At 51.2% G+C, this 26,542-nt stretch overlaps 1 protein-coding gene across 21 annotated transcripts in view; it reads left to right on the top strand.

The window, feature by feature from the left end:
• The window catches only part of CHKA (choline kinase alpha), a 57,694-nt gene extending 31,542 nt beyond the window's left edge, over window positions 1-26,152 (top strand). For 7 of the 21 annotated variants that reach the window (XM_060404340.1, XM_060404353.1, XM_042237846.2 and 4 more), the window contains 11 exons: window positions 2,870-2,899; window positions 3,840-3,893; window positions 6,243-6,356; window positions 10,650-10,763; window positions 12,081-12,214; window positions 12,554-12,658; window positions 13,473-13,531; window positions 14,677-14,764; window positions 15,173-15,281; window positions 17,977-18,083; window positions 19,337-25,032. In XM_060404340.1, coding sequence (XP_060260323.1) covers window positions 2,870-2,899; window positions 3,840-3,893; window positions 6,243-6,356; window positions 10,650-10,763; window positions 12,081-12,214; window positions 12,554-12,658; window positions 13,473-13,531; window positions 14,677-14,764; window positions 15,173-15,281; window positions 17,977-18,083; window positions 19,337-19,607 — 1,185 coding nt within the window. In that variant the 3' untranslated portion in view covers window positions 19,608-25,032. The other 14 variants (XR_009597952.1, XM_042237837.1, XM_042237842.1 and 11 more) reach the window with 14 other exon arrangements.
• Window positions 26,153-26,542: the final 390 nt, after the last annotated feature.

The following is a 26,542-nucleotide window of genomic DNA, read 5'->3' as shown; positions in this document are numbered from 1 at the left end:
AGCAGCTAATGCAGTAGTGGGTCTTTAAACGCACTGTGAAGATGAATGTTTCAGGTTTTATACATGATATTGAAGTAACTGTATGCCACTCTCATTTATTTACACACACAGCCACACATACACAGACCAGGGAAAATCCAGATGCTGCTTTTGTTTCATCCAGCAAATGTGGCTTTATTAAAGTAGTTTAATCATTGAACTAGTTCCCTCATCATTAGCAGAATCTTTTATTAACAACTGCCCGAGCAATGAGAGTTTATTTGGCTTAAACAAATGTAAAGAAATAACCCTGTTATATTGTGGAATATTTAGGTAACTTACTTTCTTCATAGTCTTCTTCATAGTAAGAAATCCTTTAAATGTGATTTTGTCAGAAAAGTAACATCTGAAACCTTGTACCAAAAATATTTACTGCAGAATAGCATGCCTTTAAATCCTTTCTAAGTATAGGCGTATGTAAAGTGAAAAGTCAGAGTCCTATTTGGTCTCATCTTATTACCCAGCCAATAGTGTGCAGGCTTTTAGGAATTTAGGTTTTAAATTTAGAGGTGCTTGGCCAACCAAAAATCTGTTTCAGCTTTTAAATTCTTCCCTGACTTTAAAACAAAATATAAACCACACCCCCTTTTTTATTACTACGACTTTAGCCTGTTTCCTACAGCAGAGCTGTTGAATACTTGGATTATAATGAATACTTATAGATTCTCTTGAAAACCAAGCCCAGACTAGGAAGAAAAGAACAAGAAAGATGGCAGGAAACCAGTGACAGTGTATTTTATTATTATTGGATATCTTCTCTCTTTGTAGCATACAGTCACTTATTTGAGTATACAATTCAGGAGTCTTTAGTTTATTCCTAGCATTGGGCGTCTTCTGTAGCATATTTGGTGCATTCTGACTTCTTAGGTCTTGAAGTTTCAGTGTTTATTTTTAAAAACATTTTATTACGGAGAATTTCATATGCATATAGAAGTAGACCAGAAGAGCGTAGCGAACCCCAGGTGCCCGATATTCATCTGTGTCTCTGCCCAGCTTTCTTTCGTCTTTACCCTCATTTGTTCTCTAGGGTTCTTCCAGATTTCATAGTATTTCTTCCATGCAGGTTTCATGTACTCATGTAAGCTGATTTTAAAAATACATGACCACAGTAGTGTTGAAAATGAAAAATTTAAAACAATTATTTAATATTAAATAATGTTAGTTAGTGTTCAAATTTCTAATAAATGTTAAAACTTACCTTTATTTTATAACTTATTGAAAGCTACTTTTTATTAATGTACAAGCTAGTTGGTGAAGAACTCAGAGTCATGTTAAATATTTCTATATTGTATTTTAATATCTGCTTTGAATAAGCCTGTGCCTCTGATAAAATCCCAAGAGATCCCAAGTTAAGTCTTACTTCCTCTCTCCCTGGACAGAAAGGCCTCTTTTTCGGTGGCTCTCTCTGCGGGCAGCCGCTTCCCTCACCTTTCTGTGAATATTCAGCCTGCTTGGTTTTTGATTTCCTGCCCTTCTTACCTGCAGGATCGAGGGGCCCGAACATTCTGTACTGAGGAAACAGAACAGAGGGCTGAGTGTGGCACAGGTCCATCTGGCCTTCCTGATGGTGCTCTGACGGGAGGAGCAACGATGCACTGGGGGCAGAATGGAGTGGGCAGGGCGGGGAAGTTATTCCTAGAGCTTATTTCTACCTAATGACGCTACTTTGTTTAAAAGAAATGGCCTTGGGAGCTAAGGCAGTTGGTAAGTGAGGTGAGGTGACTTGCTGTTATTGAGAGCACCATTAGGCAAGGGAGAGGGACTTGTGTTGGCTCAATAACCCCTTAACTGTATCTCCCTAAGAAGATACAGTCCAAGTAATAACAGCTTAGAAATAACCACGGTTGTCTAGAAGTGTGTCCAGGTCAAATCCCGTTACTGCAGACTTCAGTGCGGTCTCCAAAGTCCTTATTTGTCTCTTCCGATGAAGTATCAACATGCAGAATATCAGATCATAGAACTTGTTCTGTTCTTAGTGTCCTTTGGGGGAAGAAAGCACACGAAGTTAATCTTTGGGGGGCACTGCAGCCCACTGGGCATCCTACCTAGTGCCGTAGCCCATCTCCCCACTTCTGGAGTCACAGACCTGGGTCTGGACTCACCAGGCTCGTTCGCCCTTGGTCGCTCCTTGAGCTTCCTGGCGCAGGAGTGTTTATTTAGTCCTGCCATCCACAAAGTATCGTGAGCACCAGGATTTGTTGGGAAAGACCAACAATAAAGAAAAGGTGGAGTCCCTGTCCATTAGGAATTTGTGGGCCACTGGGGAGAGGGGACCGCTGGAGTGTAGGGCTAAGGCCATGGGGTGATCAGAAGGGTGTCTTGCAGTTAGGGAAGGAGTGACCGTACCTAATACTCCTCCCTAGGGTGTGTCCCGCCCCGCGTCAGGCCATCAGCAAGAGTCAAAAACTGTCTCTAGTATTTTCATTTTGTAGTTTTCATTGTAACGGGATTTAACCTGTAACATCTTTCCATCAGAGAAATGCAGATTACACAGAAGAAAATAGCATCTATCCCCCATTTGTACTTTCTGTACTTTGTACAAAATGTACTTCACTGAGTGCTAAAAATATTGCCAAGTATGTATAAGTGCGAGTCTTTTGTAGACAACTTCATATGAACATTATTTTGTTTGCCTTTTATATTGAGTAAACTGGAACATGTACTATTTATACAGAACATACATTAAAATGTCTGTGGGTTATTATTTCCGTGTTGATGGATGGGAGTGGTTGCTCTGTATGGCTAGGTGTTTTGAATGGTGCTAGAGTAGCTGGTGGTGCTTAACGTGGCATTTTTTTTTTCCTGTCCACACTTTCTACCCTTGGTACAGGTATTTTTGATAAAGCTGTGGAATGGAAAGGTATGTTTTTATGGGATGTTCAAGAATCTTTTACCTTAAATTTCTGTAAGAGAAATTTCCTTTCTGGGCCTCCGTGTCTGACTTAAGCAGACTTAGTTTAATAAGTTAAACAAATAACGTTTTTCTAGGGGCAATATTTGAGTATAAAATTTGACAGGACACATAAGTTTCTCACTTGCTTTCCCCTGTCTGCCTATTAAACACCGTGTGAAGGTTTTTAAAGCACTTGGGGTGGGGGTTGCTTTTAAGAGCTCAGATCTGCCGTGAGGGGCCGATGTGGGCAGACAGTGGCTTGTGGAAGGTCAGAGTCCCGAGTGTGTCGCTGACAGACTCCTGGTTACTGCTAACTTGCAATTTCATTGAGGACAGGGGTGTAGAAGTCTTTCTCAATACGTTAACAGATGAAGTAAGTTTAGGGCCTGTATTAAATTGGCTCGGGCCTCTCTTGGGTGGAGAGACTCCACACTGAGCTAGCAGCTGCCCGACCAGCAGGCCTCCTGCCTGCCCGGGGCACCCTCGTCCACCCAGTGCTGACCTCGGCGGCCCCGGGCCTTGTGCCCCTTATGGGACAGTGTCTTCCTGGGCTGGCACTGCCTCGAAAGACCCACCTGGCTAAACTGGTGAGCCGGCCCAGCGCCCACGGGAAAGCTCCCTCCGATGACCTTCCTCCAACGATGAAATTGTAAAAAGGTACCAGGGTGGTGGTGAGGTGGCGGCTATGCGTACCCGCAGCACCTCCCTTTTCTCGTAAAGCAGCGAGGTGCTTCCTCAGGTGTTGGTCCGAGTGTGGGACTCTGGTGGTGCCTTTAGACTGTGCAAGAAACCCTTGTTTAAAGATCTGTGATGTCTTGTACACCCTGACTGTTCTGATGGTTGCTGAGTGAGTGCTTGCTCAGCGTTCCCCATTTCACCGGAAGTGTTTGCTTTTTCTCGTTCGTAGCAGTCCTGTAATAAAGAGGGATCCGAACAAGCTCAGAAAGACAGTGAATTTCAAGTAAGTAATTCAGCCCGCCCTGCGTCCGGTGTGAGGTGTGAGCTGGTGGTGGGCAGGGCCGCACTGGGTGGACAAGGACCCCTGTGCTGTCAGGAAGCAGGCACAGGGTCTCTGGGCCTTGACCCCCTTCAGCTGTGCCCCTTCCTGTCCCTGAGTCCTGGTTGTGTCCCAGAGGAGGGGCTCTGGGTACTAGGCACCACCTCAGGAAGAGGTGGCAAACAGCCCATGTTCCCGGCTCCTGCCGAGGGTGTAGGGAGTGCTGTAGGGAGCTGAACGGCACTTGGGCTGCGAGGAGACGGCGGCTTGGGTGGCCGGCATGCGTGATGTTCCGACGTGGAGGCAGCCTGGCGTCCGTGCTGCTCAGGGGCTGCCGTCCCCAGGCAGGTGGGAGTGTTTTTCCCTCTGCACCGCAGGTGGACCCTTTACCGTCTGAGCCACCAGGGAAGCCCTCTCGGTGTGGTGCCCGGGTCCAGAGGCTGCTTCTGAACTGCGAGGTCTCACTCTCAGCAGTGCGTATGCTCAGAGGAGCTTCAGGTCAAGAGCGCCTGGCCCTGAGACTCCGAGGCAGGGTGTCCGCAGGGAGTGGCTGCTGTGGAGCCCACTCTCCCAGAGTGCGGAGGTGTGTGTGCGGTGTGCACGCCCACACACGCTGCAGATGAAAGGAATAGCTGCACACAGTGAATAAACTGGTTTTGTTCATTGTACGCTTACTTGTGGCATGCAGGATCTTTAGTTATGGCATGTGGAATCTAGTTCCCTAACCAGAGATCAAACCTGGGCCCTCTGCATTGGGAGTGTAGTCTTAGCCACTGGACCACCAGGGAAATCCCTCTCTTATTGTCTCTTATTGTAAAAAAAAGTGGTTTAAAACTCAATATTCAAAAAACAAAGATCATGGCATCCAATCCCGTTACTTTATGGCAAATAGATGGGGGGAAAAGTGGCAAGTGTCAGATTTCATTTTCTTGGGCTCCAAAATCACTGCGGACAGTGACTGCAGCCATGAAATTAAAAGGCGCTTGTTCTTTGGAAGAAAAGCTATGACCAACCTAGACAGTGTATTAAAAGGCAGAGACATCACTTTGCCAACAAAGGTCTGTCTAGTCAAGCTATGGTTTTTCCAGTAGTTGTATATGAATGTGAGAGTTGGACCATGACGAAGGCTGAGCACCAAGAATTGATGCTCTTGAACTGCGGTGTTGGAGAAGACTCTTGAGAGTCCATTGGACAGTAAGGAGATCAAACCAGTCAGTCCTAAAGGAAATCAGTCCTGAATAGTCATTGGAAGGACTGATGCTGAAGCTGAAGCTCCAGTCCTTTGGCCACTTGATGTGAGGGGCCAACTCATTGGAAAAAGACCCTGATGCTGGGAAAGATTGAGGGCAGGAGAAGAAGGGGAAGACAGAGGATGAGATGGTTGGGTGGCATCACTGACTCAATGGACATGTGTTTGAGCAAGCTCCAGGAGACAGCGAAGGACAGGGAAGCCTGTTGTGCTGCAGTCTATGGGGTCACAAAGAGTCGGACACAGCTTAGCGATTGAACAGCAGCAGCAATACTAATTACTAAAATTATCAAGAAACAGGAATTTAAGAGAGCTGAGATTATAATGGAATAAAAGTATTGACGTTCTTTCTCAAGTTTCCATGCATTTTCCTCCTGGGCCGAGCTCCAAAGACCACGGTCTGGAGGGTCTGGACTGTGTGCTCTCAGGGGAAACCCTGACTCAGCCACTGTCGGGGGGAGCTAGCTGATGTTCTGTCTTTCATCTCCCGGGCCTTTGTGTACAGACTTCTATCTATACTGGGACTGAAACTGTTGGATTACTAGGATCTCCAAGACGCTGAACCTAAGTTGTATTTTCAGTTCATGTTTCCCCTTTACTTCTTAGCAGCCGAGGGGCCAGGACTCAGGGGCACCAAGCAAAGGCCCTTCCTTTACTCCATCCCTTCCTTGTTTTCCTTCTGGGCTCGCCCTCCTATTGTCTTTTAATTTTTCCCCAATATTTATTTCTTTGGCTGCACCAGGTCTTACTGGGGGCACACAGGATCTTTAGTTGTGACATGCGGGATCTAGTTCCCTGACCAGGGATTAAACCTGGGCCCTCTGCATGGGGAATGTAGGGTCTTAGCCACTGGACCACCATGGAGGTCCCTCTCGTCTTAGGTACTAGGCCTGACCCCTTGCCCCTCCCCACTCTTCCGAGACCACCTGATCCGAACCTGGTCCTTTGTTTCTCCTGGAGACCAGGGATCTGCGGCTCCTCCAGCCCATGGAGCCAACCCCAGCTGCTCCCTGTCTCCCGGGGTGTCTAACCAGGTCCAGGACTGAGCCCACATTCTCTTTCAGTCCGTCCTTCCTGGCAGGCCGGAAGCAGGAAGCCTCCTCTGTCACTCCTCCCCTCCCGCTGTGTCCCACCTGCAAGTCCGTTGGTTGTGTTCCTTTGGACCGGACCTTGGATCTGTAAGTTTCTCTCTACCCGGCCTGTGAGCCTGGCTAGTCCAGACTGCCCCAGCTCCCCTCAGGGCTCCCATGGCGACTCTTGCTGCCCACAGACCATTCCCTTCGTCATCACCAGAGCCGTCTTTTTGAACTGTTTATCTGATCGTGTCGGCCTCTTGCTGACAGTCCTTTGGTGATTGCTTTCTCTCCTGATCCAAGTTAGGTGAGCTCTATCCTACCAGGTCCCAGCAGCCTGACCCCACGGAGCCTCCTGGCCAGATTTCCACTTGGGGCCAGTCGGTGCTGTTTGTTTATGATCCCCTTGGGTCAGAAGGTAGGCAGCCGATGGTCAGAACAGGGAAGGTGGTTGGTCTTTGGGCCTCTTTGAATGGCTGTTCTTTGTCTCCTCTCCTCCAAACCAGCAGGAGGCCTGACTCCATTTCCGGTTAGGGGGCCCGCGAGTCACTGGTGGGCTCACCTCCCCGGCCTGCAGTGGCTGTGTGTCCCACCTTTCCTCTTCAGACTCCCCCTCACCCGGGAAGTACTGTTGTATCTTCTCAGGAGGATCATATTGTTGTTACAATCTGGGTATTATTGCTGGATTTAATTTTTTTCAGGGATAAAGCCACACGGATAAAGTGGAAAGGCAGTCTCACACTTCTCCCACCCCCTGGGGCCCCTGCGGCCTCTTCTGCTCGCTCTGCCCCAGCTGCATTCTGAGCCCTGTCCCCATGGCTTCCTGAACCACTCTTGGTTTTGTTACCAGTGACTCGTGTGGCCAGATCCAGTGGCCACTTTCCTCTGCCCCATGTTCACCGTCAAACACCGCTGCCCAGTCCTGACAGCAGGCATCTCCCCTCCCCCCACTGCCCCGTCTCCATCAGCTGTTCCCGGGGTGGGCTGTAAACCTCCGCTGGGGCGTCAGATGTCAGCCTTCCTTTGCTTCCTTAAGTGACCCAGAGTAGAAAATATTAGAAAGCATTGCACAGCTGTGAGCATGTATGGTTTGTTTCGAATGTGTGCGTATGTGTGTGTGCACGCTGAGTTGCCATGTACAGTGTGACAGCGTAGCTGTGAGTGCGGGGCATCCTCACGCTCCGTGCTGCCTCCTCCTCTTAACGCTGTCCAGATGCCGAGGGCTGTCTGGCCCAGACCCCTGGGCAGCCCGGGGGCCCCTCTGGGCTGGTTCCGTCCCCTTCCTCCTGGGTTCCTCTGCTCCGCGTGTCGGCCCCTCCCAGGGTCCGCGTCTCTACTTGGGGGTGGCCACCGCCCTCACACCCCATCAGGATGCCCTCTGCTCCTTCCCTGCGTGTGCTCCGGTCTGCCAACAGCCCTGCTCAGTTCTGGCTGCTTCTGTCCCTGGAAGGCAGGCACCGTCCAGGCAGTGGCCATGTGTGTCTAGTTCTTGGTTCCTTGGGGCTGGAGTATGTAAATGTATATTTCTGAAGCCAGCGTGAATCGTTTCCAGTGGAGGTATTGCCTTCTCTGCTGAGAAAGCAGTACCGGCTGTGGGTGGACAGAGTCCTGCCCAGGTGATGGGCAGTGGGCTGGGTCACGGCCCCCGCACCCGTGTTTCACTGGGCACGCTGTCCTTGAAGGTTTGGAGACCTGAGGTTACCTGCTGTCCTTTATGACCTACCCACTTTTGTTCTGGGACTTGGGGTGTTCTTTCATTTTCTCCCTCTCCAAATTCTTCCCTCTGCTCTCCCTGCTGTGAATAAATATTGACCTATGACATCACAGAAAAACAGAGGTGTTTTTTGTTCACAGTGTGCAGAGCAATGCCAAGGAGAACTGGGACACTCCAGAGTTTCTTTGCTCTTCTCTGCTGTCCTGGCGCTGGTTGACTGTGCTCAGGAGGGTCCTGACAGTGTGGGTTTAGCCCGGGGCAGGGGCACCGGCGACAAGGCTGAAGGCAGCGCCCGCTCTCTGCACTACCTGGGTGCCATGAGCAAAGCGCCGAGCTTCCTGAAGTCACGGCGTGGGTTAAATCCGCGTCCAGAACTTTCAGACAAAAAGGGCCATTTTCGATTGGGTGTACGTGTCCCCAGTGCCCTCCAGCTTAGTCACTCTACACACAAAAAGTTGAAAAACCAAACTTTAATTCTGACAGAATTCCGGCCACCTAGGACAGAGGATACCCTGATCCTGCTCTTGGAAACAGTTGGGAGTGGGTTGGATCTTTGAGGTGGCAGGTTGAACAGAGGGCAGGGGGCTGCCAGGAGCCACTGCCTGTGGATGGCCTGCTCCGGGCCTAAGCCCAGCACCCCCTTTCCACGATGTGAGCCTCCATTCGCTTGCGGGATGTCTCTGAGGCTGGACTTGAGGTAAACAGGCCCACGCTGACCGTACTTCCTGCTGACGTTTGCTGTGAGGTCAGATGAGAGAGAGAGAACGTTCTACCAGTTCAGTAGAGCTGTTAGGGATTTGTTGTCATTCTCTAAGGGTTTAAGGAGTAGAACTGGCAGAAACCCTGTCTACCAGTAGACGTGCTACAGAAATCCTGCCTCGTAGAAATCCTCCTCAAACTCATGAACCTGACAGGTCGATGCTGTCTGGGTGGTGGGGTCTTCATTTGCTGGACTGGCGAGAAAAACTACCCAGGGTGGTTGTTCATGGTTCTGGAGGTTGGCGGGCCAGGGTCAGGGCGCCAACACACAGCTGGGCTCTGGTGGCGGTCCTTTCCTGACTTGCAGATGCCATCTTCTACCTGTGTCCTCACATGGCAGGGAGAGAGAAGTAGGCGGGGAGAGGGTGCAAGCTCTCTGGAGTCCCCTCTTAACAAGGATGTTGGCCTGTTAGGGCTCCGCCCTCGTGGCCTCATCCAAACTCAGCACCTCCCAAAGGCATCTCCAAACGGCATCTCTCTAGGGTGAGGGCGTGAACCTAGGAATTAGGGGAGGACACAGTTTGGTTCGTTGCAGTCGTATGTGCAGAACTGCGAGTTAGTGAGATGGGGCTTCTCAAGGCGGTGATGGCCAGACCGTAGTCGTGAGGATCACACGAGGTGGTGGGTGGATTACCCAGTCCCCCAAAGGAAAAGTGGCCGAGTCACCTTTTACCTGAATGTGTGTCCCATATCCTTTGAAAGCAGTTTTTCCTTTTTGTTTTCTTCTCGCCAGCTTCAGAGTCATGTCCCTGCCTGGTGGGTTTGTCCTGTGAAGTCTCTCCATCTGTTTTGGTAAAATGAGTATATTTTAAAGAACTGTGTTTTATGTGAGCAGTGCTTCTCTGAGATCCTGTCCCCACAGCCCTTTTCTGAACAAGGGGTGACCTGGTGCCACCCGAGAGTGTTTCCAGACCACACCTGCCGCCCCTCCTGACACATGGATCTGGAAGCTCCACCTGCAGAAGCTCCTTCCCACCCGTCCACCCCCACAGATGGAAACTCTTAAGCTGTGGTTTGCTGTTGAAAGGAAGAGGACTTAGGAATGGATTTGAATTGAGAACAAAAGATGGATTTTGAAGGCAGAATGACTCTAGATCCCACTTAGTTATTAGGACTAATGGCAGAATGTAGCAGCGTCTGTGACTTGGTGTTTTCTTTCATTTTCAAACAAACGTTAAATGACAGGATTGGGGGTAAAAGCAGAAATCAGAAAGCTTGACTGCGTTATGCTCGGGTGTCATCCCAGGCATGGCTTCCTGGGCAGAGGGCCCTTTGCCCATTTACTCTCACTGGGTGCTCTCAATCGAAAAGCAAATCAACCTTCACCAGGACGGGTGGAACTGTGTGGCCTTTGATGAGATGCCAAGGGTGAGACTAAATTGAAGTGGTAAACTATTGATACTGTTCTATTTTTGGAACCAGTGACCTAAATTCAACTAGAATTTCAGCTCTCATCAATAGAGTGTGATGCTTACCAGCATCCTTGTGTTAGTCATTCAGACGTGTCCAACTCTTTACGACCCCATGGACTAGAGCCCGCCAGGCTATGTAGTCCATGGAATTCTCCAGGCAAGTATACTGGAGTGGGTTACCATTTCTTACTCCAGAGGATCTTCCCAACCCAGGGATTGAACCTGAGTCTCTTGTGTCTCCTACACTGGCAAGGGGGTTCTTTACCACTGAGCCACCTGGGAACCCCTTGCCAGCACGGAGCCTGTGGTTTACCAGTCTGTTTCTTCATGTTTAAAGTGGGAGTGATGAGGATCATAACAAGTATAGTACTGATAACAATACCAACAACAGTAGCCACAGTGCCCAATCATAGCGTTGCTGTGGGAGTGGGTGGATGGCTCGCACGGAAGGACTGGTGACCCCTGGCACGTGGCTGACCCGGTGACCATCCGGCATGCCACCATGTGTTTCAGGGCGCCGAGGCCATGGTCCTGGAGAGCGTCATGTTTGCCATTCTCGCGGAGAGGTCGCTGGGGCCGAAGCTCTTTGGCATTTTCCCCCAAGGCCGCCTGGAGCAGTTCATCCCGGTAAGGAGTGCGGGGGTGCTGGTTGGGGCTGGGGGCAGGCCCACAGAGAAGGCGGAGTCTATGTCGTCACCGTAGGAGCCCAGGCACCATGATCTGAAATAGTAAGAGTGGCCTGTGTTACCACAGAAGGAAACAAAAATAGAATTTCTATTGAATTTGCATCAAAACCTCTGTCTTTGCTGCAAAGGTACATGCACCCAGATCGAAACCCACAGACAGACCTTGTTTAGCTGAGCTCCACAGATACTGCGTATTTTACGAATTGAAGGTTTGGGGTGGCTGTGCACTGTCAGACAATGGGTAGCGTTTTTGAGCAATAAAGTATTTTTTAATTAAGTCGCTGTGGGGCTCTTCGACATAATGTCATTGCCACTTATGCGCTGTAGTGTAGTGTGAGCATAGCTCTTGTGCGTGCTGGCAAGCAAAAACGCTCACAGCTCGCTTTGCTGCGGCGTCAGTGTGGCCATGGTGCTCTGGGACCGACCCCGGTTTCTCCAGGCACAGCTGCTCGCGGAGCCTGGCACTGCATCGGCCTCGGAAGCTGCTTGCCTCGGAGCCAAGCCCGGCCAGCCAGGCCTCACCTCCCTGGCCCTGGCCAGAGAGCCACTGCAGGAAGCGGTCCTGACCACACCGCCACGTGTCTGCCCCGCAGGGGCGGGGCCGCGGCCGCTCCCCTCGTCGTCTCCCGCTGCCCGCTTCACTGTAGAGCCTCCCCTGCCCCCGTGTGCCCGTCAGATTCCTTCACGTTGCCAGGCCTGGCTCAGATCCTGTTTCTGAGAGTCAGGGCTGTGCCCCCGCTCTCACTGTGCTGGCCCATTGTTAGTGTCGCCCTAACATCTGCTGGTGTGCCGCGCTTGGAGTCATGTGTGCATAGTCCCCACCCGGACCGGCTCGTGCCAGGCTGCCTGAGGGCAGGAGTGGGAAGCACTTCCGGTGAGCAGCCGCCTTGAGCACCGTGCCTCACGGGCCAGCTGTGCAGGCAGAAGGGCTGAGCTGGTGGCGGAGCTGGATGTGGTCCCGTCGCAAACTGCTGGAGACTCGGCGCGTTGAGCCCGGGGAAGAGGCGCATCTCAGCATGGGGTGGGGTGACCGGAAGGCAAGCCCAGGGGTGCTACGATTGTACGTGGAAGTGGACCTTTGCAGGTGGCTGCCCTTCCCTGAGCAGTGCTGTCTGTGGGCACAGTGCCCTTTCAGGAGGAGTTGTTCTCTGGATGAGACTGAGATGCCCCCAAAGACACTCTAGGTCTAGGATCATGTGACCTCACATGTCAAGTTTACCTGGATAAATGCCATCTTTTCACTCCTCTTTTATCTCAGAGCCGGCGATTAGACACTGAAGAATTAAGTTTGCCAGATATTTCTGCAGAAATAGCTGAGAAAATGGCCAGATTTCATGGTATGAAAATGCCATTCAATAAGGAACCAAAATGGCTCTTTGGAACAATGGAAAAGTAAGTGCTCAGGCGCTTGCCTCTCGTGTGGCTTCCCCAGGGCTCCTAGAGTCTCCAGAGCAGTTCTTGTTTCCCCTGAGGGTCAGAGGCCTTTCTCAGTCCACTGGCGCACAGGCTGTCTGCTGGTACTTATGGTCTCAAGAATAAATCATTCTAGCATGTAAAAATCAATTCCTGAACCAAGAAACAATTCCTGAACAGGCTGGGCGGGCAGAAAATCAACTTCCTAGACTCTGGGGTCAGGGGCCCTGAGGATTCTGCGTGGTCCCTTAGAATGGGAGCCCCAAGCTAAGGCCATGGTAAACTCAGCCCTGATCCTCTGCTCCCCTTTCTTCCAAGATACCTGAATCAAGTGCTGAGAATTAGGTTTACCGGGGAGTCCAAAGTGAAGCAGCTGCATAGGTTCCTCAGCTACAACCTGCCTCTGGAGCTAGAAAACCTGAGGTGAGTGTTTGCCTCCGTGTCCTGCCTTGGCGAGTGCATCTGCCCAGACACGTCAGCGCTCCGCATCACTGCGTGTGCTGCCAGTGAACATTGCAAGCATCGTCTCAGGCCTGGTGTCTTACGTTGGGTTGGTGGGATGAGTTTAAACAGGTTAACTCTGCCATCTCAGTTTTACACAAGCGGCGTCACCTTCCTCTGATCATCCACGAAGGCTTCATGGAGGAAGTAAAACGCCAGAATTCCAGGCCTGGTCAGTAACTAGGGCAGCAGGTTTTTCCTGAAACAAAAAAAGCAGGAACCCTTGGGACAGGCCGGAGAGTGTCAGCAGATGAGGGGTACAGTTGAGCCCAAGCTTGGGCGGGCGGGAAGGCACAGAGCAGGAAGCTTGACACAGGTTTCTGAGTAGAGACTACAGGGGTATCCCTAGGCTGCGGGGCACACAGGGTTCTAGACTCTCACCCATAGCCGAGTATCGGCATTGCCACCTCTCATTTCTCACGAGTTTGAGCATCTGCTCTACCAACATCAGGAATGGCTCCGAGCTATTATGACCAACACATCCGGCAGGGAGCTTCTCTCTTGTTAGGAGAGAGAGGAGACAAGTAAATAAAATAATGTCAGGTTGTGATGAGAGCTGTGAAGGAAACCAGAGATCCAAACAGACCCAACACAGGGCTCTGCTCAGGCTCTGTGGTCAGAGGGCTCCAATGAGGAGGCCCCCACCCCACCCTGGGCAGGGGGGCCGTGCTCAGAGGCCCTGCCAGGGGAGGGAGCTGCAGATCTGAGAAGTAACAGCAGAACCTTCCTCTCTCAGGTCATTGCTTGAATCCACTCCATCTCCCGTCGTGTTCTGTCACAATGACTGTCAGGAAGGTAAGAAACACTGCCCATGATGGAGAACCTGGGCCCTGTGTGTCTGCTTAGAAGATTCCCTCCAGTGTGTGTGATAACCACCAGGGGCCCATGAGGAGGGGGTGAGATACATGGATTTATGGCCCAGCTGTGCACGCGTATTGTGCAACTATTAAAATATGAGGTTGAGTTCTGTACAGACCAACAGAAGAATCTTCGGGATACATTTAGCAGGAAGAGCAGGTTTTAGAAAGATGTGTAAGATGATCCCATTTCCGTAAGGAAAATATTCTGAGATCCACTAAACCGAGATCTGGGATCGACAAAGCTACATATTTGTGCGGTGCGGTGTTTAACTCCTTTTGGTCAACGTGTGACCTTGTTGATCTGAAGAAGCGTTAAAGAGCAAGATGGCCTCCTCAACCAGCCCGGGGGCCATGGCCTCTGGACCTTGCGTGCACTGCGCTGGCCAGAGCCCCTGCTCTCTCAGCACTGGTTCAGGTGCTTCTAATGACCTTGGGTTTCTCTGCTTTAAAAAACTGCAGGGACTCATCTGGTGGTCCAGTGGCTAAGGCTCCACACTCCTGATGCAGGGGGCCCAGGTTCGGTCCCCTGGTCAGAGAGCCAGATCCCACACGCTGCAACTAAGACACAATATAGTAAAAAAAATAAATTTATTTTAAATATTAAAATTTTTTTTAAAAATTGCAATGCCAGGTACTGCTTACTGTAACCAAACTTCACTCAATGTCATTTCAAACCGAAACAGTTTCCTCCGAGGCCCCATCCGGCGGGCTTCCCTCCCCGACACTGCCATGGCACCTGGCTTTCCGTGCTGTCCTCACCCTGACCCTCCCAGGACAGCTAGCTGGCTGAGGCCCACCCTTGGGCCCTTTCCAGGCTCTTCAGGTTGTTTTTAATTTTGAGAACATCCCCTGGTGAATACTTGTCATCAATAAGATGTCAGTTTGAGCCAGAATACCTTTTACTAATTATCTGATGATTGCTAGACAAGTCAGATGAAGCAGGGTGTGGGCAAGGCAGCCTCATGTGTAGGATGCCTTGAGCAGATCAGAACCACTCTTGGCCCAGCTCTTGGAGGACCTGTGTCTTCGGTGACGGAACATGCCCAGAGTAAAGGTCATGTCATCCAAACCCTTTTGCAGGTAACATCTTACTGCTGGATGGCAGGGAGAATTCAGAAAAACAGAAACTCATGCTCATCGACTTTGAATACAGCAGTTACAACTATAGGTAATGTCAAATGTTTTTATTTCTGTGAACATTTTAATACGTGTATGAAACAGTTGAAGGAGACCTTGGGTCACGGTACCACCCTGAGCTGCAAGTTTCCTCGCTGGGGGCTGGCGCTTTCCGTCCCAGCGGGTGAGATGGGCACCTACCCTGTTCTCAGTTGAGCTAGTGAGGAGCAGCCCCAGGCTCCTCAGAGTCCAGAGCTTGGCCTGACATTGGCTCCTCAGAGCGCTGACCACAGGAGGGCTCCCGAGCAGTTGCTCCGGACAGTGGGGCCGGGCCGCGGTCACTGGGGCTGCCCAGCTGGCAGTCTTGTTGCTGACACAGTCATGTTCTCGGGACCCCTGGGTCTGGGGAGGGCTCGTGGCAGGCCTGCTGCCTCATTGTCTGCCTCTCTCTCTTTTTCAGGGGATTTGACATTGGGAATCATTTCTGTGAATGGATGTATGATTATAATTATGAAAAGTACCCTTTTTTTAGAGCAAACATCCTGAAGTACCCCACCAGGAAGCAACAGGTAGGAGCCTCATTCGTGCACAGTTGCTGAGAAGTGAGTGACTCATACGTACGTTGGTTTACCCAGCTAGAGTTGACTACAGCTCCACTTCTAAAGATGCTTGTTTTGGTTAAGCAGGTTCTTTTGCTTTAAAATGTTGTGTCAGACAGTATTGGAATCCAGCCTTTTAAAGTCCCTTTGCCAAAGGTGGCCTGTAGCTAGTCAGAGACAATCACAGCCTCCTTGGTAACTCCTTCCAGTTTTTTCTGCCCTGCCCTCTGGCCTTTGGAGGGTCACTGACTTTCCTCTGTGTTTCACTTTGTGCAGACAGAGGTGGTCTCGGGGCACTGGCTCAGCAGCTGTTGGAGAACCCACAGCCCCCTTTCTTGTCCTGGGTGAGAGGAGTCCAGTGACTAGAGTCAGTCCTGTGGGACTCCTCCCGGGAGGCTCTCTGTTCCATTTGTCAGCCATGGCCCAAGCCTTGGCAACCCAAGGATGAGTAGGGTGCGATGTGGAAGCAAGCAGGCTGGGCAGAGGGGACACCACCCTCGACTCTCCCAGCCTTGCAGGGCCTCAGCTGTGTCTGTGCTGCGCAGCCCTGCTTTAGGTCAGCCTTCTCCCAGGAGCCCTGCCTGATCAGAGTGTTGCCCGGGAGTGGGGGCGAGGACACAGCTTGTCAGTCGCTGCGGTAGCTCACTCAGAAGAGGTCTCTTGAGTGCCTGCCTGAGCTGGGCACAGGCAGCCTCTCCAGCAGGTGCCCATGCTCAGGGGCAGCCGTTGAAATACAGACCTGCTGTGCAGCCAGAGCTGTCCACTCCGCTCTGGCCACATTTCAGGCTGACCTCATGACCTTGCCTATGTCCAAAGTGACCGGGATGGTTTGGAACCTCAGGGTCATGCTATGTGGGCAGGAAGGCTGGTGAGCCCAGGGAGGAGAGCACACAGCAGGCTTCAGGTTGCTGCTGTGACACTGGGCAGGCGTCTCCAGAGAGGGGGCTCTGCACCCAGTAAGGGGGGTTTTCAGTAAGAAGGACTTCATTCTAGTGGTGGCAGAGCTGTGTGGCCGCCCTCACTGCACAGCAGTGGGAATGTAAGGAAGTGCCATGTCTGTTTTCTGAGAGATTTTAACAATCATATACACTGCCCATCTCGATCACCTACCCTGTCGCCATCTCCTGAGGTCTCATGCTTTTCTCTCTTTAATGCATTGAGGTGTTTTAAAATGTTAAACATTACTGGAATTCCTAAAATAAATTATTTGAGTGAGTTACGTTATTTTGTGATCCTCAGTTGGATCCAGTTAGGCAGTTTCTTATTTCACAGTTTTACATATATGAAACAGGACTTTAATGTTCATTTAAAAAATTATTCATACCTGCTTTTGGAATAAAAAATTATGCTAGTTTACAAAATGAGTGTCCCTTTTTATTTTCCGGAGCAAATTTTTATAAGATGGTGCTGTTTGAAAGTTTGGTAGACTTTGCCCATAAAACCATCTGGGCCTAGAACTTTTTTGGGCAGGAGCACCACTAATTAACACTTTGTTAGGGTTTCAGTCTCTTCAGATTTCCTATCTTCATTTGCTACCTTCAGCTTAGAGTCTCCCAGAAATCAGCCACCTGTGGTGGTGGTTCCAGCATGGGCTTTAAAAACTAATAGGCCTGGATTTGAATCCCAGGTCTACCACTGCTGGTTGTAACCTACTGTTTCCATGCTTCAGTTTCCTCATCTGTGGAAATTACTGTGTCGTGGGAGTGAGTTACTGTGCAGGAACGATGCTCAGCTTGGTGCCTGCCACACAGAGTCTAATAGGTGTCTCTTGTACCAAGTTGACTGCAGAATCCACGGCCCCCTGCCTGGAACAGAGCTAGAACATGAAGGATGCTTTCCGGTGGCGGAGGGGCAGTGTGGGAAGCCGATTTCAGAGCAGCAGGATGGAAGAGGGGCAGATTCGGGAGGGAGAGGTACTGGTTGCTTCCAGCCAGGTAACCAGTTAGCAGCAGTTCCTGCCTGGAAGAAAGACTGATGGCTTTTTGCTTCTTCACAAAAGCAAACATGCAGTGGTTGGCCACATTCTGTCGCCTTTTGATACAGTATGAGATAGTGAGGCACAGGGACTCTCAGAGACCCTAATTCACACACAGACTCATGGTGCCACCTGGTAGAACATCAGGGTAAGCCGTGTCTTCTCTGGACTGGAATTAGATGCTGCTAGTGCACGGACATAAGTGTATAGTCAAGGCATCTGAGAGGTGGAAAAAGGCCCCTTCTCAATGCCCGGGCCAGCTCCTGCCCTGAGGGAGTATTTAACTGGTGAAGGTCAGGGTGCCCTGGCGCCTCAAGCCCATGCCACGTGGCGTCCCATCCAGGCTGGGGGGTGTGCTGGGGGTGTGCTGGAGGCTGGCCCCGCTTTGTGGGCAGACAGTGGGAGACAGGAGTGTGGGTGAGAGGAGAAGAGTGACTCTACCTGAACAACCCTCCGCAGAAGTAGTAGTGGTCTCTGCGACAGTGCGGCCTGGAGAGTCCTTTTGTTCTCTGTCACCCCGGCACCCCGGCGGGGTGGGGCGAGCTCCCCGGATCCCTGCCCGTGGGCAGAGGAGCGTGCGGGCTTCTCTGACATCTGGAAGAGTCATGTGAGGTGTGCGCGTGGTGGCAACTTTGACATCGTCTATTTTTAACAATCATTGATCCTAATGTAATTACTTTTTTTTTACAGCTCCATTTTATTTCCAATTACTTGGCTGCATTCCAAAATGAATTTGAAAACCTCAGTAACGAAGAAAAGTCTGTTATAGAAGAAGAAATGCTGCTTGAAGTCAATAGGTAACTTTTTCTTTGTTGATCCGTTATGATCGCTTCCTTCTTCAAGGCATGCACTTGGGATGCTTCCTTGCAAATAAGAGTATTTCAGGAGCTTCCTCTTAACCCTACATCTCTGGGTCTTGTAGTTTGCCAAAAAAAAAAAAAAGAAAGAAACGAGAACATTTGGTTATGGCTCTCGGGGCTGAGTGTGTTAGGATCCTTCAGCTCTCAGCACACGGCACGTTAGGAGAGGGGTCTGTGCACAGGGTCAGCGCGTGGGGGTGGCGTTCCCTACCGTCATCCCCGCCACAGACTCTGCTGCCCAGCCCCTGCCACCAGGGCCCATGCCCTGCCCTCCTGTCACTTGTGCTCCTGGAGTGGGGGCTCCATCAGGTAATACGAGGAAATAACTGAATGTCTGTGTCCTCAGCAGCTCTCGAAACAAGGCTGAGAAACCCCCAGATTCCACAGAGGTGTAGAGCACGGTGTGTTCACCCTGTCATCTCTTTAGTGGAGAGGCCCAAGTTACCCCAGCCTCTGGGCTCTCCCATGAGATTGCGTGGTACCAGGGACTGCTGGAGTCCCTGTGACCCCCCTCCCTCGGCACAGAGCCCCCACCTCGCGGGCCTCAGAATTGTCCACACTCCTCTCTCTGAGCTGCGGCCACCCTGGTGGTCCCTCAGCTCCTCCTGCGGCAGAGAGCTTCCCTCTCTGATTCCCGAACAGATGGAAATAGGAAAGGGGACATGGAGAAGAGGCCCAGACAGAATGGTGGTGCCAGGGCATCTATGGGTCAGGGGCGAAGAGCAGCAGAAGCCCCTAAGTCCTCGGTCCCCAGTGAGAGCTTCATTGTTGGAGGGGAGTATGGGTTCACGGTGGCGGAGGGAGGGCACAGCCTAGAGGCGGGACCTGGCTGCACCTCTCCCAGGTCCGCTTCCGGGGCGGGAGGGGCGGGAAGGGCTGTCCGCCTGTGGCTGGTGCGCGCTGGGGGCCGCCGGCGCCCACCCGTGTGCAGAAAGTCTCATTCCCCCATGTGACCCCTGTTTCACCAGCACGGCTGCCAGGGCCCCCGTGAGGGTCGGCCCGTGTGCCCGGGACCCGCTGTCGGGGCTTCACCCCTGCGGGGCCGCCGGTGCGGAGAGGCGGGCGGCCGCCGTCACTGGGGCATGTAGTCCCGTGCACCCCGCCACCCCGCCGAGTCAGAGCGCCGCCGGGCAGGGAGTGGCGTCCGGGCGGGCGCTGTCTCACTGCGCTTCCTGCTGCTGTCTTTACAGGTTTGCCCTCGCGTCCCATTTCTTCTGGGGACTCTGGTCCATCGTTCAGGCCAAGATTTCCTCCATTGAATTTGGGTACATGGTATGTACTGGGGCGGTTTTTCTCTTCTACTCCCAGGGGAAACGCCTCGTTGTACAGGAGCGCTTGGCAGTAAATGGCTCTTCCTTCCAGAGGGTCACCGTCCCCCTCCGCATTCCTGCGCCAGGTGGCCAGCACCGGGACAGCGGGCTCCCCAGGCAGCACAGTGGAAGCCACCGTTGTGGGTGCTGAGTCTGCCACTGGAAGCTGCCCTCCCTCCCGGGGCCCGCAGCTGCCACCTCCTCACTTCAGGGGAGTGCCCTGTGGTCCTGTGACTGATGGCGGATGTAGAAATCGGGACCCTCAAGACCCATCCCTGACCTCAGTCCCCCAATACAAAGGACACTGAGCGAGGCGGGGAGGGGGCCTGTGCCTCCCACGCCTGAGTTTATTCATCTGTCCCAACCCCATCCTCCAGCCTGCAGTGCCCGGCCTAAGAGCTGGAAGCTGGTGCTGAATGAATGAGACCCCTTTTTGCAGCGTTTGTACCATGCTAGGCTGTCTTTATATTCTAACCTGAGAACTGTCCTTGGCAGACTCTGCGTTCAACTCCTCTCCATAGTGCGTGGTGGGGGGCGTCCCGGGCAGGGGTGCTCCCGAGTGCAGCGAGCATCTGGCTTTGGGACTTGTGGAGGGAAACAGCTGGGTCCTTTAATCCTCAGTCCACTGTGATGACGGTTTCTGCTGCTGGGCAGAAGCTTTGGTAACACACAGACGCTCGTAGACAAGAGAACATTCAGGTTTTTTAAAGCGGATTGGAAGTCATGACCAGATGTTACTGTAAGACGGAGTGGACTTCAGATCAGGACCCAAAGACAGAGAAAAGGAATCGCATCCTAGAATAGGCATCAGTTCGCCCACGGGACACAGAGGTCCTGAGTGCCTGTGCCCCTGTCTTCTTCCAGAGACACAGGGCAGGGGCTTTCCTGGTGGTGCAGTGGTTAGGACTCCGCGCTTCCACCACAGGGGGCATGGGGTCAGTCCCTGGTCAGGAAACTAGGATCTCACGTGCCTCACAGCATGGCCAAAATGAAAGACGTAGGGCAGAAACTGACAAAGCTGAAAGAGGGGTGCCTTCACCTGGTAGACTGCACACCTGGTGCTAGCGGGTGGAGCCAGGAAGCCCTGCCGCAGGGGAGTCTGACACCTGAACGTCACCCCAGGCAGCTCGACCTGACGAACATGTGCGGGGCCCCAGCAGCTGCGGGACACGCATCCTTTTCAGAGAATGGGGAGCCTTCATCAGGATAGGCCAGGGGCTGGGCTGTGAGACAGCCCTCAGATCTGCTGCAGAGTAAGTTCTCTGACCACGGTGCAATTTAATTGGAAATCACCAACCACCACAAAAATATCTGGAAAATTCTCAATTTGGAAATTAACTTACACTTCTAAGTAAACCCTGGGTCAAAGGAGAAATTAAAAGGGCAATTAGAAAACATTTTAATTGAGTTATAATGGAAACACCATTTTTTTAAGAGGAAAAAGTGGAAGCAGTGATAGGTTTTGTTTTCTTGGGCTCCAAAATCTCTGTGGATGGCGATTGCACCCATGAAATTAAAAAAGACACTTGCTCCTTGGAAGGAAAGCTTTGACAAACCTAGACAGTGTCTTAAAAAGCAGAGACATCACATTGCTGACAAAGGTCCATATAGTCAAAGCTATAGATTTCCAGTAGTCGTGTACAGATATGCGTGTTGGACCATAAAGAAAGCTGAGCACCAAAGAATTGATTCTTTTGAACTGCGGTGTTGGAGAAGACTCTTGAGAGTCCCTTGGACAGGAAGGAGATCAAACCAGTCCATCCTAAAGGAAATCAGTCCTGAATATTCATTGGAAGGTCTGATGTTGCAGGTGAAGCTCCAATACTTTGGCCGCCTGATGTGATGAGCCGACTCATTGGAAAAGACCCCGATGCTGGGAAAGATTGAAAACAAAAGGAGGAGGCAGCAGAGGATGAGATGGTTGGATGGCATCACCAACTCAATGGACATGAATCTGAGCAAACTCTGGGAGGTAGCGAAGGACAGGGAAGCCTGGGAGTGCTGCAGTCCATGGGGTTGCAAAGGACGTGGCTTAGCAACTGAACAAGAGTGGAAACACAACATCCTAGAATTTGTGGGATGCAGTTAAAACAATGTTTGGAATCTTTTGGTTTTGTAGCTTAAACATTTGTACTGGGTAAGAAGAAAGTTCTCAAACTACTAACATAAGCTCCTACCTTGAGAAGCTAGAAAGTGAAAAACCAAGTAAACCCAGAGTAAATAGAAGTAGAATAAAGGTAAGAGCAAAAATCATTGAAATATAAAATATTAAAGATAGGCCAAAATCAATGTTACCACAAAAGTATTTATAAATATCTGGCCATACTGAGCAAGAAAGGATAAGGCAGACATTACCAAAACCAGGTATAGAGAGAAGCCATCATCACAAAGTCAGTAGATGTTAAAGTAGAAGAGTGAGAAACAACTCTGCAGATCTGACAGCTTGCTCGAAACATGCCAGTTTCTTGGAAGATACGAATTGCCAAACCTGACGTCGTAAGTGGCCGTGTATTTATTAAATTGAACTGATAATCAAAAACCTGTAGACTAAACTTCAGGTCCTGGTGAATATTATCAAACATTTAAGGAAGAATAACAGTCTCACAGAAACTTTTAGAAAATCAAGGGGGAGGGATCATTTCTCAGCTCATTTGACGAGGCCAGCGTGACCCTGATACCACAACTAGACATTTCAAGAAGACTGCACGTCAGTGCCCTTCATGGACATCACACACAAGCCATTTCCAAAGTACTGGCAAAAGTAAATCCAATACATATAAAAGGATAATTATTTTATGACCAAGTGGCATTTATCCCTGAAATGCAAGACTAACATCGACATTTGAAACACCCATTAGTGTATTTCACCATAGTAACAGAATAAAGGAGAAGAATCATGCAGTCATCTCAGTGAACGCAGGAAAAGTGTTTGACAGAATTCAGTCACTTGGAACACCTGTTCACAACAGAAAGTCTCAGCAAACTAGTAAGGGAGAACTTCCTCAGCCAGGTAAAAGGCTTTATGGGAGCCCACCGGGGGCCGTGATAATCGATGGTAAAGGACCAGATGTTCCTCCCACACGTGCCCCAAGTGGAGAGCACGGCCAGGGTGTGTGTGCTGAGTTCTCGCCAGTACAGGAAGGTGAAAAAAGAAAACTGCCTTTATTTTATAGGTGACATGATTGTGTACATGGAAAAATAGAAAAGAGTCAATAGAAAAGCTGTTTAAATTACTGAGTTTATCAAGGTCATAGGACACAAGGTCAATATACAAAAGCCAACTGCATTCTGATGTGCTAGAAACAATTTGTGAAAAAAAAATTTAGTAGTTTGGAGTACAAAATGTGAAATACTTAAAATAACGTGCATGATCTGTACACTGACAATTATAAATAGATACCACGTGTATGGATTTAGAAGACTTAAAATGTTCATTCTCCCCAAACCAATCTGTGCGTCTCCATGACCCCATCGAAACCCCACAGGCTTTTGATAGACATTGACAAGCTGATTCTAAAACTTACGTGAAAGTGCAAAGGCCCTGGAATAACTAAAACACCAAAATTATAGAATAGAGTTGGAAGACATGCCACCTGATTTCACAGTTTACCAAGCACAGTGATTAAGACCATGTGGTATTGGTGTAAGTGAAGTGAAGTCGCTCAGTCTTTGCGACTGACTCTGTCCGACTCTTTGCGACCCCGTGGACTGTAGCCTACCAGGCTTCTCCGTACATGGGATTGTTCAGAGAAGAATACTAGAGTGGGCTACCATTTCCTTCTCCAGGGGATCTTCCTGACCCAGGGATTGAACCCAGGTCTCCCTCACTGGAGGCAGATGCTTTAACCTCTGAGCCACCAGGGAAGCCCAGTTGGTGTAAAGACATACATAAATCAGATGGAATAGAATCGAGTTCCCAGAAATGGACTCCTACACATAGAAGCAACTGGCATTCCCCAGAAAGGCCAAGACAGTTCATTGCAGGAAGGGTTAGATTTGCCAAATATGACATGGCAACAACTGAATAAACCATACGGGAAAAAGATAATGAACTTCAAACTTGTACCATACACAGAAATTGACTTGAAACAGATAATAGGCCTAAATGGAAAAGCTGAAATGGGAGAGAAGCTTCATGACTGTGGCAAAGGTTTTCTGAGGTTAGGTACAGCACTCACATCAAAGAAAAAAGATACAATAGATTGGACTGAATAAAAATTTACATCTTTTTGTTTTTTGAAAGACATCATTAAAATGAAAAGCCAAGCCACAGACTGGGAGAAAATACTGCAAATTTACATCTGACAAAGACTTGTGTTTAGAATGTCCAAAGAACTCATAACTCAGCAAGAAACCAAACGACTTACTTTATGAAAGGACAGAAGATTTGAACAGACGCAGAAGATAAATGACCAGTAAGCATGTTCATCTGCCAATATAGTCATGAAAGAAATGCCAGTTAAAGCCCAGAGAGATGCCCTGCACATCCATGTCAGTGGGTAGAGCTTAAACCGACAATGCTGAATGTTGGCAAGAAGGTGATGTCACATACACTGCGGGAGGGACTGCAAGAGGGGGTGACCAGTGTAGAAAACAGTTGCCTCTCATATAAAGTCAAATACACACTTAACCATAGAGCCCAGCAGTCCCTCTCTGCTGTTGATCCAAGAGAAATGAAAGCCTGTCTCCACACCAGGACCTGAATTCACATGCTCCGATAGCCCCGGACTGGAAGCCTCCCACGTGCCCAGCATCAGACGAGTGTGTGGCCACTCTGCACTGGGGCCGTGCCACAGAGCACTGCTCCACACCAAACGGCTGAACACCGCCCTCCCCAGCCGTGCAGAAGCGTTCCTGACCCCAGAGGGGCCGGACGGTGCCATTCATGGGGCTTTCTTCCCGGCCTGGAGGGCTTGACTGCGGAGGCCATGGAGAGCTCGGAGGGTGACAGCGGTGCTGGTGGTAGGCAGGCTGCATGCTTTAGCCAACACCGCACGTTTCAGATGAGTTAGTTTGTGTTGGTTTATAAATTCTCCCTCAGTGTTCAGTTTTCTTAAGGTGACTCTATAGTCTTGGCGGCTGGCATGGCAGACTTCTCAATTTGGAGTGGTCCTTCAGAAACTGTGCCCACAGTGATGGACGGACGGGGGCGCAGACTGGGGGCGGGGCGCTGGCCAGGCGTGCTCACTCCCTCTCGGTGTCCTTTTAGTAAGCGTGCAGCAGTGACCCCAGCACACAGGTGGCGCGTGCGCGCGCGCACACACACACCCGTCTTCCATCTTGGTGCCACACTTGCTGATGCCCAAGGGGCCTTGGGCTTGGAAAGAGGAGCCTGTTGGGGCTGTCAGCCTGTCTGTAGCATTCGAGGTGAATGAGTTGGTGCACCATGGCAGCGCCCGGTCCATAGATGGATGTCCCGCATCCTGTCCAGGTCAGCAGGGCCGGGCCAGCACGGCAGGCCATGGCGGGGAGCAGGGCTGCCAGCGAGGAGGATGGCCCGGGGGCAGCACTGGACGGAGCAGATCCGCTCTGTGCCGGGGGCAGGCGGGACCCTCGGTGAGCCTCTCTTCCTTTTCTCCTAGGAGTACGCCCAAGCCAGGTTCGATGCCTACTTCGACCAGAAGAGGAAGCTCGGGGTGTGACCGTGTGCGGCCTTCCTGCCTGCATCCCTGGATGGCGTGGGGGCGGCCGAGCCTGTGGCCCCTCTGTGCTTCTACTACTGTACCCACGGCCACGGCCGGAAGGCTCAGACATCTCGCCGCCCAACACAGATGTGTATGATATGAAAGACTGTATTAAAATTGAGTAACATTTATTTCTTATCTCGTTTACGACCTCACTAGGACTCTGACCTGAGATTGGGACGCAGAATTATAGTACACTAGTGCAATATTGCAATATCTCAGACCCCTCTCATCTAGAGAAGACGTTTCTGTTGCAGTCGGACATGGCGCCCAGCAGCGTCACTCCAGGTGCCTTTTGTGGTGAATGTTGATCTTTACACGATGTGAACGGCCATGCTGGCAGACAGCGCTGAGCCGGCTCTGTGACGGGCGTGCAGCCGCTGCCCGCTCCCGCGGGGCGGTGACACTGTGATCATGCTCCTTGGCTTGACCGCCCCCTTCGGCGCGGGGGGCCGGGAGGAACGTGGCTACCTGCTTCCTGTCGTCCGAACTTCCCCCAGCCGGTGAATGTCACCCCAGCTGGGTGTGCCCTGCCCCGTGCCCTCTAACAAAGTGCTTTATTAACCCCGGCTTCTGGGCAGGCGGCAGGCCATGGCCACCAAGGCCACGTGGACACACCTGCCCCCCCACCTGCTCTCTGCCCCCCGCTCCTGCCCCCCCCTCAGCCTGGAGCTGGGGCTGCTACGACAGGGCCGGCCCCCCGCCCCCAGGCCTGGTCCTGCCCCGTGCCCTCGGAAGCCTCCTGCCGTCCCCGGTGCTGGGGCCTCGGCGTGCCCACACCTGCTGCCTGTTCACATGGTCATTGCGCGGCCATCCCAGTGGGAGACCACAGCCCGTGTGTGGAGTCTGGGGCCGTGGATAGAGTATAGCTGTGAAGTCCATGTATATTAAATGTCCTTTGGGATAAATCCTTGTTTTTTACTCTGAACTCTTATTTGAATTGTTTTTTGTGCATACATTCCTGCTACCACAAAGATTGTACTATACAAACAATAAAAAGCATAAAAGCCTATTTCTGCCGTCACCCTGGGATGTGTCCTGAGTCTGGGTGGTGGGGCGCGGCTGCTCCTGAGGCGGCGGCATGGCGGGGTGGCCGGGAGGAGGAGAGTGGCTGGGGTGGTGGAGGGAGACCACTGCCTGTCCTTCCATACGTCTGGAGCGTGGCCGGGAGGGGGTCTCAATGCAGCACTCTCTGTACGAGGTCTCGAACACAGCCCCCAGCTGCTGCCTGTACCCACGAGGCCGTCTGCCTTAGACCCTAGGGCTCTGCTGGGCAGTGCCCTGCAGGGTCAGGTCAGCTCCGAAGTCACAGCCCAGGTGGCAGCTCTCCTCCCAGCCGCACCGTCGCCCCATCGTCACTGCTTTCATCCCGGGTAGCATTCCTGGCTTCCCATTTCCTCAT

Source organism: Ovis aries, chromosome 21 (assembly GCF_016772045.2).
Source record: "Ovis aries strain OAR_USU_Benz2616 breed Rambouillet chromosome 21, ARS-UI_Ramb_v3.0, whole genome shotgun sequence".
NCBI lineage: Eukaryota > Metazoa > Chordata > Mammalia > Artiodactyla > Bovidae > Ovis > Ovis aries.
The sequence above is the reverse complement of the archived record's forward strand: the minus strand, read 5'-3'. Positions and strand labels throughout refer to the sequence as shown.